Raw genomic sequence first — 16,317 nt, 5'->3', positions numbered from 1 at the left:
ATCTAAGAAACCTGCTATTTTGAGTTGCATTTGAAAACATAACTTTAACAAGCCTTAGTTCACTAATGAGACAGCTAAAACGTTCAAACTGTTGGGTTAATGATTCACCCTTGATGTGACAAAATGTTTCATACTGCTGATTCAGAATTTCCATGTTGTTTTCAATAACCTCTTCCATCCCCCAAAATTGTTCCTTCAATGCATCCCATAATTCTTTGGCACTGTTACAATGTAACAGACCAGCATAGATTTCATTGGGTAATGCAGATGCTATGATGCTAAATGCTTTGGCATCGAGTTCGAACTTTTGAAAGTCAATTTCATTATAGTTTTCAGTTGGTTTAGGTACGAACTTCTTTGCATCCTCAGCACTTGCCACCATAGGAACATGGGGACCAAAAACAACAGACCTCCAACATCCAATATTCTATTGAGCAAGGATATGACCCATCCTTCTCTCCCAGATATTGTATTCATTACGTTTAAGCATGGGTGGTTTAAAAAGAGAGCCAATGTTATTCTTATCATCTTGCGATTGTGACGTCATCCTGGTTGTTTTACAGGCACGATTAATCAACTTTGATGGTGATTAAACCTTGCTCTGTTTTTCATCAAAACGAACAAACTATCAGTATCAACGATTGCGAGCTGACCTATTTATGTCAAAATGATTGTTAAATCAAATTTGACTGTCCAAGCTCTGATACCAATTGTTAGGATCTGAGTTTGGTTTTGATTGTGTTTTACGTTTGAATTAATATGAAGATGAATGAGTTGTGCAGCGGAATTAAGATGGAAGCAAACTTTTCACAATCAAACAGGAGAATTGCTTTTAACATACAAGTTTAACATTGAACCGAATGATTGAATTTAATTTCAACAACGATTACAATTTGCAAGTATGCAACAAACTCCCCCTCAGCTTGAGCTCACAGTATTTGTTCGTGCAGGAAGAAAATAGTGAAAGAGCTAATAGAACAGTACAGAGAACTATTCTATTTATAGGCATGAGCAAACCACTGAAGCATCTGAGCTGACGTCACCATGAAAGTGACATCTAACATCCTAACAAACTCTAACCTCTGATCTATACAACCTCTGCTATTCTAACTACTGTTATTACATTTTATTACATAAAGACATTTAAACTACTGTTGCATCCTTCCATTGATGTGAACCTAGCAGTACTTGTCATGATCAGCAGAGCTTGACTCAAGGCAGTAGATTGAACAGCAGAGCTTTAGTCTATCATCAGTCTTTTACTTGATCAGCAGTTTGTACGATCAGTAGATGTTGAAACCACTTTCAAGGGGAGAGACTTGTATACATAACATCTGCTTATTCTGGATCCACTGACCTGATCCAGTTTTGGCTTTAATTATCTGTTCCTCGGATAGGGTTCAATCCCAACAAGTACTCGCTACAATGTAGGTTGTCGAGGCACGAGTACTGTTCTCCCAAGCCAATTACTCCCCGAGTAATCTCCGCCTTAGCCGAGTACTTCCCGAGTACTCCCAAATCCGACTAGGGAGCGCCTAGCGACTTTTGCAACCATGATTCTAATATTATTTTATTAATATATATATATATATATATATATATATATATATATATAAATTATTGCTGAATATAGATATAGAAGGTTGTAGACTTAACGAATACACATTTTTGAATTTAAATTAATTTATTATAGTTACTAAATTCTGTTTAACTAATGGTTGTAATCTATTTACGATCAATCATATATATAAGCTATTTTTCATTATTGTAAATAATATTTACATAGCGCCTTAAGTTTACATTTAATTGGTGAAATAAATTATGGGATGAGTTTAATTTTTTTAGTTATTAACAATAACAAATATATAATTTAAAGTTATAGATACTGGAATCCCTCGCACAAAGCTGCAAGAATTCAGTTTCGATCGGTATCAGTTTGATTCGTTACGATACCATCATTCGGTATAGCAACCTAAAGAAAAAAACAAATAGAATAAAATTCTTAAACATTAATATAAAAATCTTGTGGTAACTTTTAAAAATAAATTACACCATTCTTTGCACAAAAAACAAAACATGATATCAACATGAAACTCATTAATGAAATATGTGCTCTAGCTAATATTATCATGTGTAGCTTTCCATTTCAAATTATTCGTAATTCATGTTGACTAAATTTTAATTTTTAATATATTTATATATTGATAAATAGCAATAATTATCTATGATATATTAGCATCTTGAGTAAATTACCAAAATCGTCCCTGAGGTTTGTATACAATTTTCCAGATCCATCCAAGAAGCTTTTTTTACTCAACTGGACCACTAAGGTTTTAAAAATGTTGCTAGATCCATCCACTTTTGTAACCCTATTAAAAACTAATGTTAAATTAGAAGTATTTTGGTCAATTCTTTTTAACTCTTATTTGTTTAACCTAAAATTACCCACTACGTAAAACAACATAATCACAATTCCCAATCGTCAGGGACGATTTTAACAGTTTACTCTAGCATCTTAAATTGTGTTAATTTATTTTAATTTTCTTTAAATTTCAAAGAAATTGACATTTTTATGATTATGGATGGTCTTAAGCAATTTTTTATGGTATTAATTATCTTTATTTACGTGAGATATTTTTTCTTTACACAATCTATGTAACACACAGGGTCCACAACCTACTTCTTAAGTAAAAGGTTGATTTTTCCTAAATATATTAACATACATCTTGGCTTTTCATTTTTTTAATCAATGGCATGGATCATTTTTGTTGATTTCTTTTTCAAATACTCCCACTTTTTTAAAACATTCATAATGGTTTTATACAGGATTATTTTTTTAATTGGGCTAGTTGAGTATTTTTTACCTTTAATTTAAGTATTATATTTCTATATGAAAAAAATGTGAAAATTTTGTTATATAGGTATGTTGTATACAATTTGTGTTGGATTTTTATATACTAGAATTCTTTGTGATACTTTTTTTCCGGAAAATTTTTGGCTGGATTGTTTGAGCATGATATTTTGTGTAACAAAAGGATGAGAGGTTGCGATTTAGAAATAAAATGCCCTTTAATTCTAATTATGAATAGTGTTGCGTGTTATCTCTCTAATTCTTTTTAGGTACGTAAACAAAAGACACTTTTTAGACTATCATCCTATATACACAAATGATATCAAACTAGTACATATATTTAAAAGATTTCTTTCATAATCTGAAATAATTGATAATCTTACCATATAGAACACTTAAAAAAAAGATCGATACAGATACACATAAAATCTATATAAAAGAAAATTAAAAAAAAAAGTCTAGTAACAAATCAAATCATCCTCTTGTTGACACTACAGCCATACAAAGCCCTTTCCCTCTACAAAGGTAGCAATTGAGATTTACATTTTGTTTTCCATGTAAGCTACATATATAATGATCCGATAGAATACGTTTTTCGTGAGTTTAAGAAGATTCAAGAACTATAGCCGCCGGCGTGTCGTTCATATTATGAGAATGGTTATGTTCTCCTTCGTAAGTAACAATAAGCATTGCAGGATCATCCAAAGCTCTTTCAACATGTTTTCTTGCTGGACAACCTCTTATACTACTACACTTATAATAACCTCTGCAATTATAGAAAGAATAATTAAGTAGGTCAAAAGAAAATAATTATTAATACATGTATCACATCAATCATCGAACAATTAAGAGTAATGATGTTTATATATTTTCACATACTTCCTCATTCTAACAAGAAGATTAATACATGTATCACATCATTTTATCTCTTTTCATCTTTCTTTAGTTATTAAGTTAGGTTAGAAACTTATATATTACACGAATTGGATAATTTAAATATTAAATAGTTATTAATAATAAGCGGAGTAAATAAAGGAAATAGTTGAAAAAGAAACATTAAATTTAATGAGTGAAAAATACCAAAAAATCATAATATCATATGCTTTATAACATTCATGGACACTATATTTTAAATAAAAAGTTAGTAGAATAGAAACTGTTTAAAAATAATTTACTTAGTGAATTCGCCTTATTTTAATATATATATACATACATATATATATATATATATATAATAATGTTCAAACAGAAGAAAAAAAGGCAACCTCTAAATTAAAAGTTAATGCCTAGGAAAATTAAAGTGTTGTCCATTATGGTTGCTTTTTATTATTTTAATAAAATGTAAACAGGGTTATTAAATCCCTTTTGACCTACTCCATCATGCTAAACAGTGCAACAAATATGGCCATTGATCAAAAGCATAATAATTTGTTTGAACGGCAAAGTAGTTGTATACAAAACAAGACCACACTAGCAAGATGGATACTAGTTCAAAAACATAATTGATTTCTGTTATGAAGATTAAACATTAAAAAAATAAAGTTCATATTTGCAGTCATAGATTTCAAACTTAACAAAACTAATAATTTGAAAATAATAATAATAATAATAATTTGATAGCAAAAATAAAAAAGAAACAATTAATTATTAATACGGAATATAGCATGCTTTAATAAGCACTAACTCTATGATTACGATTTAATAAACAATGAATATATTCTTATTAACTTTTATCAAAGCAATATTAAGTTGACTTTCTATGAAACAGTTGACTTGATTTATATTTGAATAAAACACTTTAATTATTGGTGAGAGAGATTCCATATTTCCATTTGATTTCATCACCAAATTTATCCTTTTTTCTAAATAAGAGTCTTCTCAAACAAAAACACACAATGTCAAATGACAAAAATACCCATAAACATGAGTCAAACTTTCACACAACATTTTCAACACAAAGGACTTATCGAGTGGTCAACGAGTCACCCACTCACCGAGTTAGTACAACTCACTGAGTCAATAACTATGATCAACTTAAACTTTATCACTAGATCTAAAACCAAAATCAAGAGATGTACCTTGGATGTGGAGATCCTTTAATCGGTTTCTGACCGTACTTCCTCCACGAGTAATCATCCGGCGGTATATCCGCCATCTTCATGCTTATCGCCGGTACTCTAACCACTCTCTTCATCCTCGATTTCCTGTAAATTTCATCAGAATCAGAACAAACAGTGTCTCATCTGTTGGATTTACTCTTCGGAAAATAGTTCATAAAAATAAGATTGCATTCAAACGCAGCGGAAATTTAACTCAATTCACAACATAAATAAACATAACAGATTTTTACCTTTTCTTCGAACAATGGCATCGGCCAGATGAATTAGCACATTTAGTGTGGGAATCACCAACAGAATTACATTTCCGTTTAAACGAAGAAGACGAGTGATTCGGTTGACCAGCAGACGAAACCTGTGACAGATTCGTGATCTGAAATCCAGAAGACATCGACGGCTGTAAACTGTCTGTATCTCCGGTCAACGACGATATAAACGAGTTCGCCTGAGTCGTCGCGGCAGCTGCCGCAGCAGCGAAGTTAATAGTCGTCACCGGAAAGTCCTTCCTACCTATCGATTCAGATTTCACTAGATGCAGACTATTCACCTGAGACGGCGGTGGAAGCCGTTGCTGTATTGGTGCCGGAGAATACACCTTATCCGGCACTGCCACCACCGCAGAAACACCAGTTATTATCTGGTGGTTCTGTTGGTGGTTAATCTTTGCCGGTGTAACCACCGGCGAAGATTTGTGAACCGGAGTAGAAACCGGTCCACGTCGGAACCGCGCGTGACCAGTGCGGTTCCGATCCAGAAGAGATATAAATTTTTTAAACTTATTAACCGCCACGTCAGCAACAGCTACATAATCAACAAATTCAGAAGGAGGAGGAGAAGAAGATGAGGACGACGTCGTATTGGTTTGATGCGAGAGTAATCCGACAAGATTCTCGAGGCTTTGGAGACCAGCAGCAGCGGCTTCTTGTACGGAATTATCTTCCATTTTGGTTATCAAAACGTTGTTGTTTCGGTAAAGACTCATGAAATCAACCGCCATAAGAATTTAAAACGAGATTTGAACAAGAAAAAAGGGAAAGTTGAATAAGGGATTTATGGGCACCGGTGCAACGTATCAAAAGGAGAGAGAGAGAGAGACTGGGTCGTTTTGGTGTCTGCGGTCAAACTTTGGAACCAATACTGGCTCTACTTGTGGAAAATAGCAGGGTGTACAAATTGTCAAAGTAGTCCGGATTTTTGGTGGGGCCAGCCCTTGGTTCTATGTTTTTTTTTTATCTTTTGACAACTTTATTTTTTGTAGTTTTGGTAAACCGAAACGATGGCTGAAAAAACTAAATGGCATTCTTTGTATATGTATGAGATTGTAGATAAATGGCAGTTATGTTTTATAGTACTTGGTTAGGCATATTAGAGAAACACAATTGAAAAATTTAATTACTAAGTAGTTAATTATTTTTTTCATTTTATGAAAAAAAAAAAAACAAAAATCACGTATTTAGTGTGAGTTATGCTTGTTTATAGTATCCCTTTTGCTCAGTCAGTAACCGTATCATCATTTCACTCACGTATAGTTGGTAAATCTTTCTTTGGTTGTAGATAGTAAATAAACATTTTGTATGTGAAGAAAACAGGTAAAAGTCTACGCGGGTGCTTAGACTCGAGTTCCAACAGATATGGGGTTCTCTGATAGACTTGAATTCTTTGGAAGCTGGTGATTCTACAAAACAGACAATGTCGTTAGCATTGGGTGTGGGGGGGGGGGGTCCTATTACCTAGGGATGAGCAAATACCGATACCGTCCCGATCTCGAAAAATACCAATCCCGAATTTTGTGTAAACTTGGTACCGATACTGATACCGAAATATGTCGGTACGGTACGGTATCGGTATTTTACCGATACCGAAAATGCAAAAAAGTGGATACCATTTCCGGTACCGAAAAAATTCGGGATCGGGATTTCGGGATCGGGATCAGGATCGGGACGGTATTTTATACCAATTGCTCATCCCTACTATTACCACCCTATGACATGCGAATAAATATGTGGTCTGAGAATATAAATGAGTATTGAGAGCGAGTGTGAGCCTTCGGGAGAAGATGCCCTACCTGAGGAACACATTCCTCCCATTTATAGGCGGAGCACCAAGGTGTTATTGGTGGAATGTCACAATCGGAATATGCTTGTGGTCCCCCTAGTGTAGGTCGTTAGTGATTACCACAATGGGTCTGGCCTAGCGGGGAACGTCATTGGTAGGACGCCGCTATCAAAATGGCCTTGTGATTCGTTAGGTGATAGTCGAGTATCATATCCACATGATGAATTTACTTAGACTAAACACACATGACGATTGTGTCGTCACGATCAATCAAAAACCGGTTTGAGTTCAAGCACCCCAGCTCTGGTACTTGAATCCCTCAAACCTGGGCTCTGATACCAATTTATAAGGCCTTATTCTTACTTAAAACATAATGAGCTTAACCATGACAACGAAACGGGTCAAAATTTAAAACTTATAATATTAATCATTAAATTCCAAAAAAAAAAAAAAGAACCATGTTAACAACATAAAATAAAGTTTACATCCTAGTTCAAAGATAACCATCATGATCTTCAAACAACAAGAGTTTGTAAAGTTAAACATTTGTACACTAGACATGACCATAAAAGTGTTCTACAAAAGTATTTGACCCATTTAGTCGAGTATCATTGTGAAAGCTCTTATGATGATGTGTTCGTTCCAAGCTTGCCATCTACCTAAGAAAAATATTTACCTAACACCAAAACATTTCCAATAGTTACATCATTATACAAGAATGTTAGAATTTGAAATATGAACATTATGTATCATTCGCGCATCATCCATTCAGTTCATATATATATATTATCGACTCTCAAAGTCATTTCACAATTCAGTTTTCACCATCCCCATACCTACGAATATCATACTTGAATTCCTTCGAATTCTCAATGGAAGTTTGTCCATCCTAATATATTCAATTTTGACACTTTAACCTAAACTTCATTTCAATGTACTTATCCAGTTAACCCATTCGTTGAGTCAAATATTATGAGGGTTGATGTATGTCGGTGTGAATATATGTTTAATTATACTTTTTAGCCCTTTTTAACACTTTAGTTAAGTTTTAAATTTATAAAACACGATATTCTACTAACACTAAACACACATATGGGCAAGTGCACCCATCATGAGCGTAGTATAGCTTTGGTAAGATAGCGAGGTCGTCCAAGGACACAAGAGCTTTTAGTACCGGTTTATCCTCAACGTCTAATCAAATCAAAAGTTTTAGAAAAGGTTTTAAATATGAAAATAAAAACTAAAAATGCTGAAAAATAAAATAAAATAAAAACAGATAGACAAGATGAATCACTTGGATCTGACTTGCCTTTAGTGTAACCTTTGATGATTTCCGCACTTTTGCACTTTTTAAGAGATTATCTTAGTTATAGTGTAACCTTTGATGATTTCCGCACTTGGCCCCGGGTTCATTGAGCACGGCCCCGTGTCCATCCACTTTCTCTTTCTTCATTAATTGCAATTTGTCTGCATTAGCTCCACACGCCCCCGTGTCCGCTGGGCACGGCCCCGTGTGCAGAAGCGTATCTGTACTATCAAGATTTGCTTGGATTCTGTGAATCTTAGCGTTGACCACGACCGTGTTGAGTTGGGCACGCCCCCGTGTCGGGAAATAGAAGCTTCTACAACTTTGTCTTTTCTGCAGACACTTGACCAAGCCCCCGTGTCCGCTGGGCATAGGGCCGTGTTCAGCCTTCTGATCTCTTGTTTTTGCTTGGGAAGATGCCGTCGAGGGGTCGAGCATGCCACGTTTATTACTTTTCTTGTATTTATGTTAGATTTGGCTGCATTTTTGTTTCTTTTGTTCATTTACGCTCATTTAATCCTGAAAATACAAAAGGAAGACAAAAGCATACTTTTTCCAACATTAGTACTAAAAAGGGTTAGTTTTATGCCTCATTTGATGTAATTTATATGTTGCATTTTACACACATCAAGGGTCAATTTCTTCGGATATCATATAGATCATCAAATTCCAATATGAAGACACTTCTGATAGTAACAACTACCATCTTTTGTAGTAACCACCGCATTCTGTGTATGCTGCCTAAAACATCCATTTTCATCTTTAGCTGAGTGGGAAAGCAAACTGGGTCCGCACGTGCCCGCGCGGAACTGAAGCATGTTCTTTGCAAATTGGGAAAGTAAACTAGGTGATGGTCACTTACGCCTTAGCCTGGCGCAAGATCTGGGACCATACCCCTTCAAGTCCCCCTAGTCTAGTGTTGCTCCCATGCGCAAGTTGCAAGTGGGTGGAATGCTAGATTAATATGTTGTTTGTAGCTTTACTACTTCAAAGGCAGCTTGGAGAAAATACTCGAGCAACTGCGGTTTTTTTGCTCATGCTTCATGTTTATTAACTGGTCTTTTGCATGAAAAATTGGATTTGTTTCAAAGTAAAAAGACATCAGTTGTCCCTGATACTGAAAGTAACCTTGCGCCAGCCGGTGCAAGTGATGTTCGTGAATTACCGTGTTGTGTGCTTTGGTAACCTAAATGCACAACCGATGTTGTTGCATTATGTTTGTCAACTAGTTGTTTGTTTGAAAAATTGGATTTGTTTCAAGGTAAAAAGACTAGTTGTCTTTGGTATTGAAAGTAACCTTGCGCCAGCCAGCAAGTGGTGTTGATGAATCGCCATATTGTTAGTAGCTGCGGTGATGCATGCTTTATGTTCATCAACTGGTCGTTTATCTGAGTTTTCTTTCTCTTTGATTAAATGGGATTGTTTCAAAGTAAAAGAAAACTGACATCAGTTGTCTTTGCTACTGAAAGTCGCCTTGCGTCGGCCGGCGCAAGCGATATTGGTAGGACCCGGGTGATGCGGTCCACCATCTTGATTGTTGGTCAAATGAGATTTGGTGTTGAACAGTTGTCTCTGCTAGCCGCAGGTGAGAAGTTGATGAGATTTGGTTGGTGAAAAGGTGATGTGTCTGTGACTGGTGCACTGCCCGAGACATTTAAAGCAAAGTGCAACAGGAAGTTTGTTCGTCTATTGTCAGGCGTGTGGAAAGCTACGCACGCTTGGTAACCGTCAGTGAACCGTCTCACGCCAGCTGGCGATGGCTGATTGGGTGATACGTGGCATGTTCTACACGTCTGACCCTTCGCATTAAATGCGAAGTGTATAAATAGGAGAGTTCCTAGTGTTTTTGTTTCACGCTTTTGAATTCCAACCGTTTCACCTTCATCTTCTTCTTTCTCTCCCAACTTTCCGATGACTGTTTCTTGTTTTCCGGCGAGTTTTTCAGCCTTTTCTTCTTCAATCTTTCACACATTATTCTCGATGTCTTCACTGTCTTCATCTAGGGGCGAAAACCCTGAAAACATTGACGCTGGCGGTGTGTTGCCGGTTCTAAATTGGTCTGAAATTGCTTTTCAGACCCTGTTGCTGAACTGTCGTATGCCGGCAGAATATGGTGCCCGATACCCGGCAGAGAGCGAGACCGCCGCCTATGCCCCCTCCAGTTATGTGACTCTTTTCGCTGACTTTTTCCACGAGGGGAATTTCTGGCTGCCGTTGACGGTCTTCATGGCGGATCTGCTCGAATACTATAGGATTCACATCTCCCAATTGAGTCCACCAGAGATGGTTCGTGCTCGTCACTTCGAGTACTGTTTCTGGTCCAAAAGAATAGAGCCGACGATTGAGCACTTTCATTGTTTTTACCAGTTGCAGGTTCGGCTGGGTTTTTATTCTTTCTTTGCGCATAAGGGCGTTAAGAAGATACTGGAGGTGCCTCCTAAGGGCTTCCATAAGTGGAAGTCCAAGTTTTTCTACATATAGGCAGTTGCGCTTGTGTGTAAGTTGGAAATCCGGAGAGTATACCAGCGGATTCCAAAGGAGATGTTGGCCATCCTGTATCGTAGGAGTGGTATGGTGCGCTCCAAGCGCTCCCATGGGTTGCTATACACAATAGGGGGTTAATTGTTTTGCGCATGATGATGCGGTGGAAACCGGGTAGAAAGCAGAAGCCTGTTTGCAGGGAGGATGACCGAGGTAAATTTGTTTGACTGCAATTCTTTAGAATATGTCTCTCCCTTACTAATTGTGTTGTTTGCGCTTTATAGTCGTTGGTTTGTGGCGCATGTTCACGTCAGATAACAAATTGAAGATTGTCGCAGAACCCTGTGACGATGGTGAGGAAGGATGGTATGAGACCATCGTTGGGAACTTCCGCATTCCCGAAAGGCCTGCGCTAGAGGCGTCCGTTGCGGCAAGGCTGGGTATGTTGTGTTCTCTTCCTTTTTTTTGAACCCTTAGGCTGTGCAGGGGGGGGGGCTTGTTGGTGAAGAGTTGATGTTGTTTTTCAGTGATTACTCACTAGGATTTGATTCTGCTCTAGGTTGTCTTGCTGCATTGGGGGCTCATCCCGCAGCCGCAGGAGGTAGCAAGGCGCAGAAGGCTAAGCGTCAAGAGAAAGCTACTGCTCTCGTGACAACGCGGGCTAGCACAGGTATCTTCCGCCCTAGAAAAACTTAACCTACAGATTATGTTTTAGTGTCTGACACTCTTGAGGGGTTAGACATTCTAGGGGCTACATTGGGCACTGGTGGTGCCGGGGTAAGTACCGGGGACCAGATTGTAAAGAAGAGAAAGTTGGCGGGCGCTCCTGCTGGTACGCCATCGAAGAAGCCTGCTCTTCGTCGTCAAAAGACGACAAGTCTAGATGCGCACGGGGCGCAACCGCTTTCTGGTAAGTCTCTATTTTCTGAGGCTTTGTTTTTTGGATTTTTAACTCTCCTCACATTCCTTCTTTAACTTTGTTGTAGTTGCTACAACCATACGTCTTCCTCCACCGCCTTCTCCACCGAGCATGCCTGCTAGTGATGCGAGGAGAGTTGAAGAGCCTGAAGATACTGTTCAGGTTGAAAATGTTGCCAAGACTACGCCTTCGGATGAGGCAGAGGATCCCGTTACTGGACCGGTGGGTGAGACTGTGGTTCAGTATGATATTATGGATGCTTTTAATAATGTCATTGACCCCACTATCAATCAGGGGTCAACTGTAGGTGGTGGGGCGCACACGTAAACGTTCCCCCGTTTTAAATACTCATCCACTCTGGTGCGGGTGGAGGTGGTGATCCTGATCAGACCCCACTCCAACCCAAAGAAACCCCACTGGAGTACTACTTCCACACGTATAATGACATGCGTGGTCAAGCCATCCATTCCCCCCATGAAATAAAAGAAAAAGGGATGTGATGATTGATGCTTCCCTTTGTAGGGAATTTTTGAAGGGTGCTTTCACACCCGTGGGTGGAGGTGGAGCGCTTAAGGTTGTCGGGGCACGAGAACTTATACATGTAGCACGCCCTTTGCCTTGTTAGTGCTGCTGCCACCAGGAATGTGATCCTGCATGATTGGTACTCCCTTGAGCAAAAAGAGGAGGAGTACAATCGTTTAAAGACTGAAGCTACTGCATCCATGGAGAATATTAGTGCAGCACAGGAATGCCTGGCTAAGGAGAAAGCCGATTTCGAGGCATATAAGAGGACCGAGGAGTGGAATGCTGTCGCCACTAACAAACAGGTTCGGTCCTTCACCAAACTCTTATCACAGGAGCGCAAGCTCTGGAACAAAGCTCGCGCGCGTGATAATGATAAATTTTACCGTCTTCACCAGGAAATCATAAACTTTAAGGCGGCGAATGCCGGTCTTGAGGAAAAGGAAGCCGCTGTTGTTGCGGCAATGAAGGAAGCCAGCCTTGCGCGTAATAAAATAGAGGTAGGTAATATACCTTATATTTTTAATTTCTTTAACTTGAAAGTTCCTTCTCATGTTGCATCTTATCTGTAAGCAGGAGAGCGCACGCAAGGACCTGCAGGCCAAGGATGTGGCGCTTGCAAAGGTTAATCAGCGCTTGGTGGAGGCCGAACCGCGGGCTGATGCTGAAGGTGCCAGCGCGGCTAAAGCTGAAGAAGACTATTAGTGAGTGCTTGCTCAACATACCACGTCTTTTGTTCAACTTGAGGATGAAAAGGCTCTGAATGCCGACCTTAATGCTGATCGCCAATGGATGCGTGATTACGGTGTCGTTTATGTAAGCGCGTTCTCAGCCTGCCTTTTTATTCCCTTTATCATACTGAATGTATCTCTATAATACTTGTGCAGATTGCGAATGCAATATTGAACGCACCGGAGGAATATGATACAGTCTTAGTTCTCAGAGCTAAGGCGCGCGATGCTGGGTATAAGGCTGCCTATACTGAGTGTTTAACTCATGTGAATTCCGTGCCAGAAAAGAAATTTACTGACGAGCAAGGTTGTGCACGTGAGGTTGATACTAAGGGTGAGCTGAAAGCTGCTTCCGATGCCTATAACACATTGGTCATCCCTATACTTGCTCAAGTCGAGGAGTGCTTAGCAGCAGACAACTACGTTGATCATCTACGAGACTTGTTCGAGCCTGAAGCAGATGCTGAAGGGGAGACCAAAGGCGAAGGTCAAGGTGATTCCGGCCGATGTGCCTTGTAGTTTTTTTACTTGTTTAGTTTTTGTTTATGTAACTAAAACAAGTTGCCCCTTTCGCTTCCAACTGATGTGAAAGTGTGATGAATATATATATTTTTTTGGCTTTAAAGCTTTGGAGTAAAATGTATTTACTGTTTTGCTTTGTTTAAGCGCGAGTTAATCGAAACTTCTCTATTATTTAGGCCATTGTGCGACGCAAGTAAATAAAAGGTTAGTATACTTTGCGGCCACTGCCGAGGCGCAAGTAAGTATGAAGTTAACACATTTCTTTGCCCCAAAGGCCAAAGGAAATGTTTAACTTTAATCGACGAGTTGGCCATTGTAAGGCGCAAGCTCGGAGGAAATATAGTTATTTATTGTCCATTAGATGGTGCAAGTAAATAACTTTAAAGGTGTCAGGCTAGCTTAGAGGTACAAACAATAAGTTAACGGATTGCGCGACCATTGTAAGGCGTGTGACATTGTTGAACTTACATAGAACTGTATTACAATGTTTGCATGTGATAACCAGTTTGTGCAGGTATTACAAATGAAGATTTGCCAATCCGTTTTTGTGAATACCTCAAAGTGGTACATGCATTTGTAATATAGTTGTATAGGTTTGATAACATAAACAATGAAGTTGTAAAAACTATCAAATATTGATCAACGTGTGGCGCAAGGCCAATTAATTGTAATACAAAAAGAAACAAATTACAATCTTACATATAACAGCGTCTGAGATGTTACACATTCCAGGTCCTTGGGATAATGTCAACGCCCAATGTTTGCAGTTTGTACGCGCCCTTTCCCAAGACCTCATGTATAAGGTTGGGTCCTTCCCAATTGGGGGCAAGTTTTCCTGGGTGCTCTGCGTTAGCGGCTTCATTATCCCGAAAGACGTAATCTCTAGGGTTGAACGTGCAGATCCACACGTGCGCATTGTAAAATATTTTTCTAGCTTGGACTTGTATTTAGCTTCATTTTTGGCGGCGTTCTCGCGCCTCTCTTCTAAGAGGTCCAAGTCTAGCCTGCGCTCCCTGTTTTTGTCAACGTTATTGATAGCCAACATGCTTGGTGATGGGAGGCCTATCTCGGTGGGGATCACCGTTTCAGAGCCATAGACTAGGCTGAAGGGTGTCTCGCCATTGCTTGTCTTGGCCATCGTTCTATGTGCCCATATGATGCTTGGGAGTTCATCGACACAACCCCTTCTGGCTGTTCCCAACCTTGCCTTAATGCCTTTGACCAAACTTTTGTTGATGCTCTCTACTTGGCCATTCCCTTGAAGATGCGCCACAGAAGAGAAAACATGCTCAATGTTCAGTTCTTGTAGCTAATTTTGGAGATCTTCCAAGGCAAAGTTGGTTTCGTTGTCGGTTACGATGCACATTAGTAAACCGAAACGGCAGAGATGTGTTCCCATATGAATTTCTGCACTATCATAGCCATGGTAGATGTTAAGGGTTTTGCTTCAACCCACTTCGTGAAGTAGTCCACTGCCAAATTTCAGTTGACGGCGCGAGAGCCGCAGGGTTCTTGTAACACCTCGTAAAATCGTGTCTAATAATGTATTGACACGTGTCCCTAATCCTAATTATGTCAAAAGTTGGTTAAGAGGGACTATTTTCGTCAAAAACGAAAACTATGTTTATGGAAGGACTAAAAGTGTCAACATGCTGAAACTAAGCCTCTGAGTGACCTTATACATTGTCCGTATTCTCATATGAGCCACTTGTTGGACGTGAGGAGCCGTTTACATAATTGTTTGAAAGTTGCGTAATCGTTTGAAAGTTTGCGCGACCAAGGGTTAAAAGTGTCAACATGTTAATTCTTACCTCTGAGTGACCTTTTAACGAACCGAGAGTTTTATGATGCTTGGTCATACTCTTGGGTGTGCCTAATATTGGCCAATGAGGGCTTTTGTGATAATCATAACAAAATATGTATTATTCGAGCTCAAGGACTATCTACGACAAACTACGAAAGTCTGCCGATTCTCATAGCGACGTACACTACGGAACAAGGTCATAAGCTAGACATACCCTAAATACCCTTAACATAGCTTAGAAATAAGTTTTGGAGGGTTCGGTGTGTGAAAATATGCTTATTTGATCACATGGACTAAAAGCGTCAAAACTGTGAAAGTATGCGAATTCATGCATATTCTGCGTTCTGACCATATCCGTACATCCAAAAATATTTTGTGATCATTAAAATATTATATTTTAGTGATGGGAATGCAAAAATACCACTCGTTGCGAAATTTGGGTCGTTTTCGCGTTCGTTAAAGCGTTTGTCGCAATTAAGCGAAAAACGCGACCGTACGACCGAACGAACCGACATCCACGACACTTTCGGGCATATTCCAAGTCCCATATGCTTTAGCACCCTTATAAAGCCTAAAATATGGGTTAACGAGGGTTAAATGACGTTATGTGCAAGTTTGAGGGTTTAGGGGCTGTTAGTGCATACGTCTGTCGACTTCGTCTTGTATCGAGTCTTATACTAGAATTGTTAGATCAGGGCACGTTGTACGAGGTAAATAGGAGGTTTTGGTGGTATTTGAGCTAATTCCGCTTGAAAGTGTCATGTGCACTTTCAAAGGAAATTAACATTTCTAATTCCGCTTGAAAGTGTCATGTGCACTTTCAAAGGAAATTAACATTGTTAATTCCGCTTGAAAGTGTCACGGTCACTTTCAAGCGGAATCACACCTCTATAAATACCTCCCAAGCGAAATTAGTTGTAACTTTCTTGTTTTCCGACGGCGAAGCTCTGTCGAAGTGTCTCTGTGCTGTAAATTGTTACTGGATCAATAAACAAGACGGTTAATAGTG

The 16,317-nt window shown here is 38.8% G+C and overlaps 1 protein-coding gene across 1 annotated transcript; it reads right to left on the bottom strand.

The window, feature by feature from the left end:
- Positions 1-3,208: 3,208 nt before the first annotated feature.
- LOC110915420 (probable WRKY transcription factor 7) lies at positions 3,209-6,111 on the bottom strand. The gene is made up of 3 exons (XM_022160119.2): positions 5,202-6,111; positions 4,930-5,055; positions 3,209-3,617 (listed from the first exon to the last, which is right to left on the bottom strand). Exons 1-3 carry the CDS (start codon positions 5,963-5,965, stop codon positions 3,455-3,457), a joined length of 1,053 nt encoding a protein of 350 aa, XP_022015811.1. The 5' UTR covers positions 5,966-6,111; the 3' UTR covers positions 3,209-3,454.
- Positions 6,112-16,317: the final 10,206 nt, after the last annotated feature.

The sequence above is a fragment of the Helianthus annuus genome, chromosome 16, assembly GCF_002127325.2.
Source record: "Helianthus annuus cultivar XRQ/B chromosome 16, HanXRQr2.0-SUNRISE, whole genome shotgun sequence".
NCBI classification, from domain to species: Eukaryota; Viridiplantae; Streptophyta; class Magnoliopsida; order Asterales; family Asteraceae; genus Helianthus; species Helianthus annuus.
The sequence above is the reverse complement of the archived record's forward strand: the minus strand, read 5'-3'. Positions and strand labels throughout refer to the sequence as shown.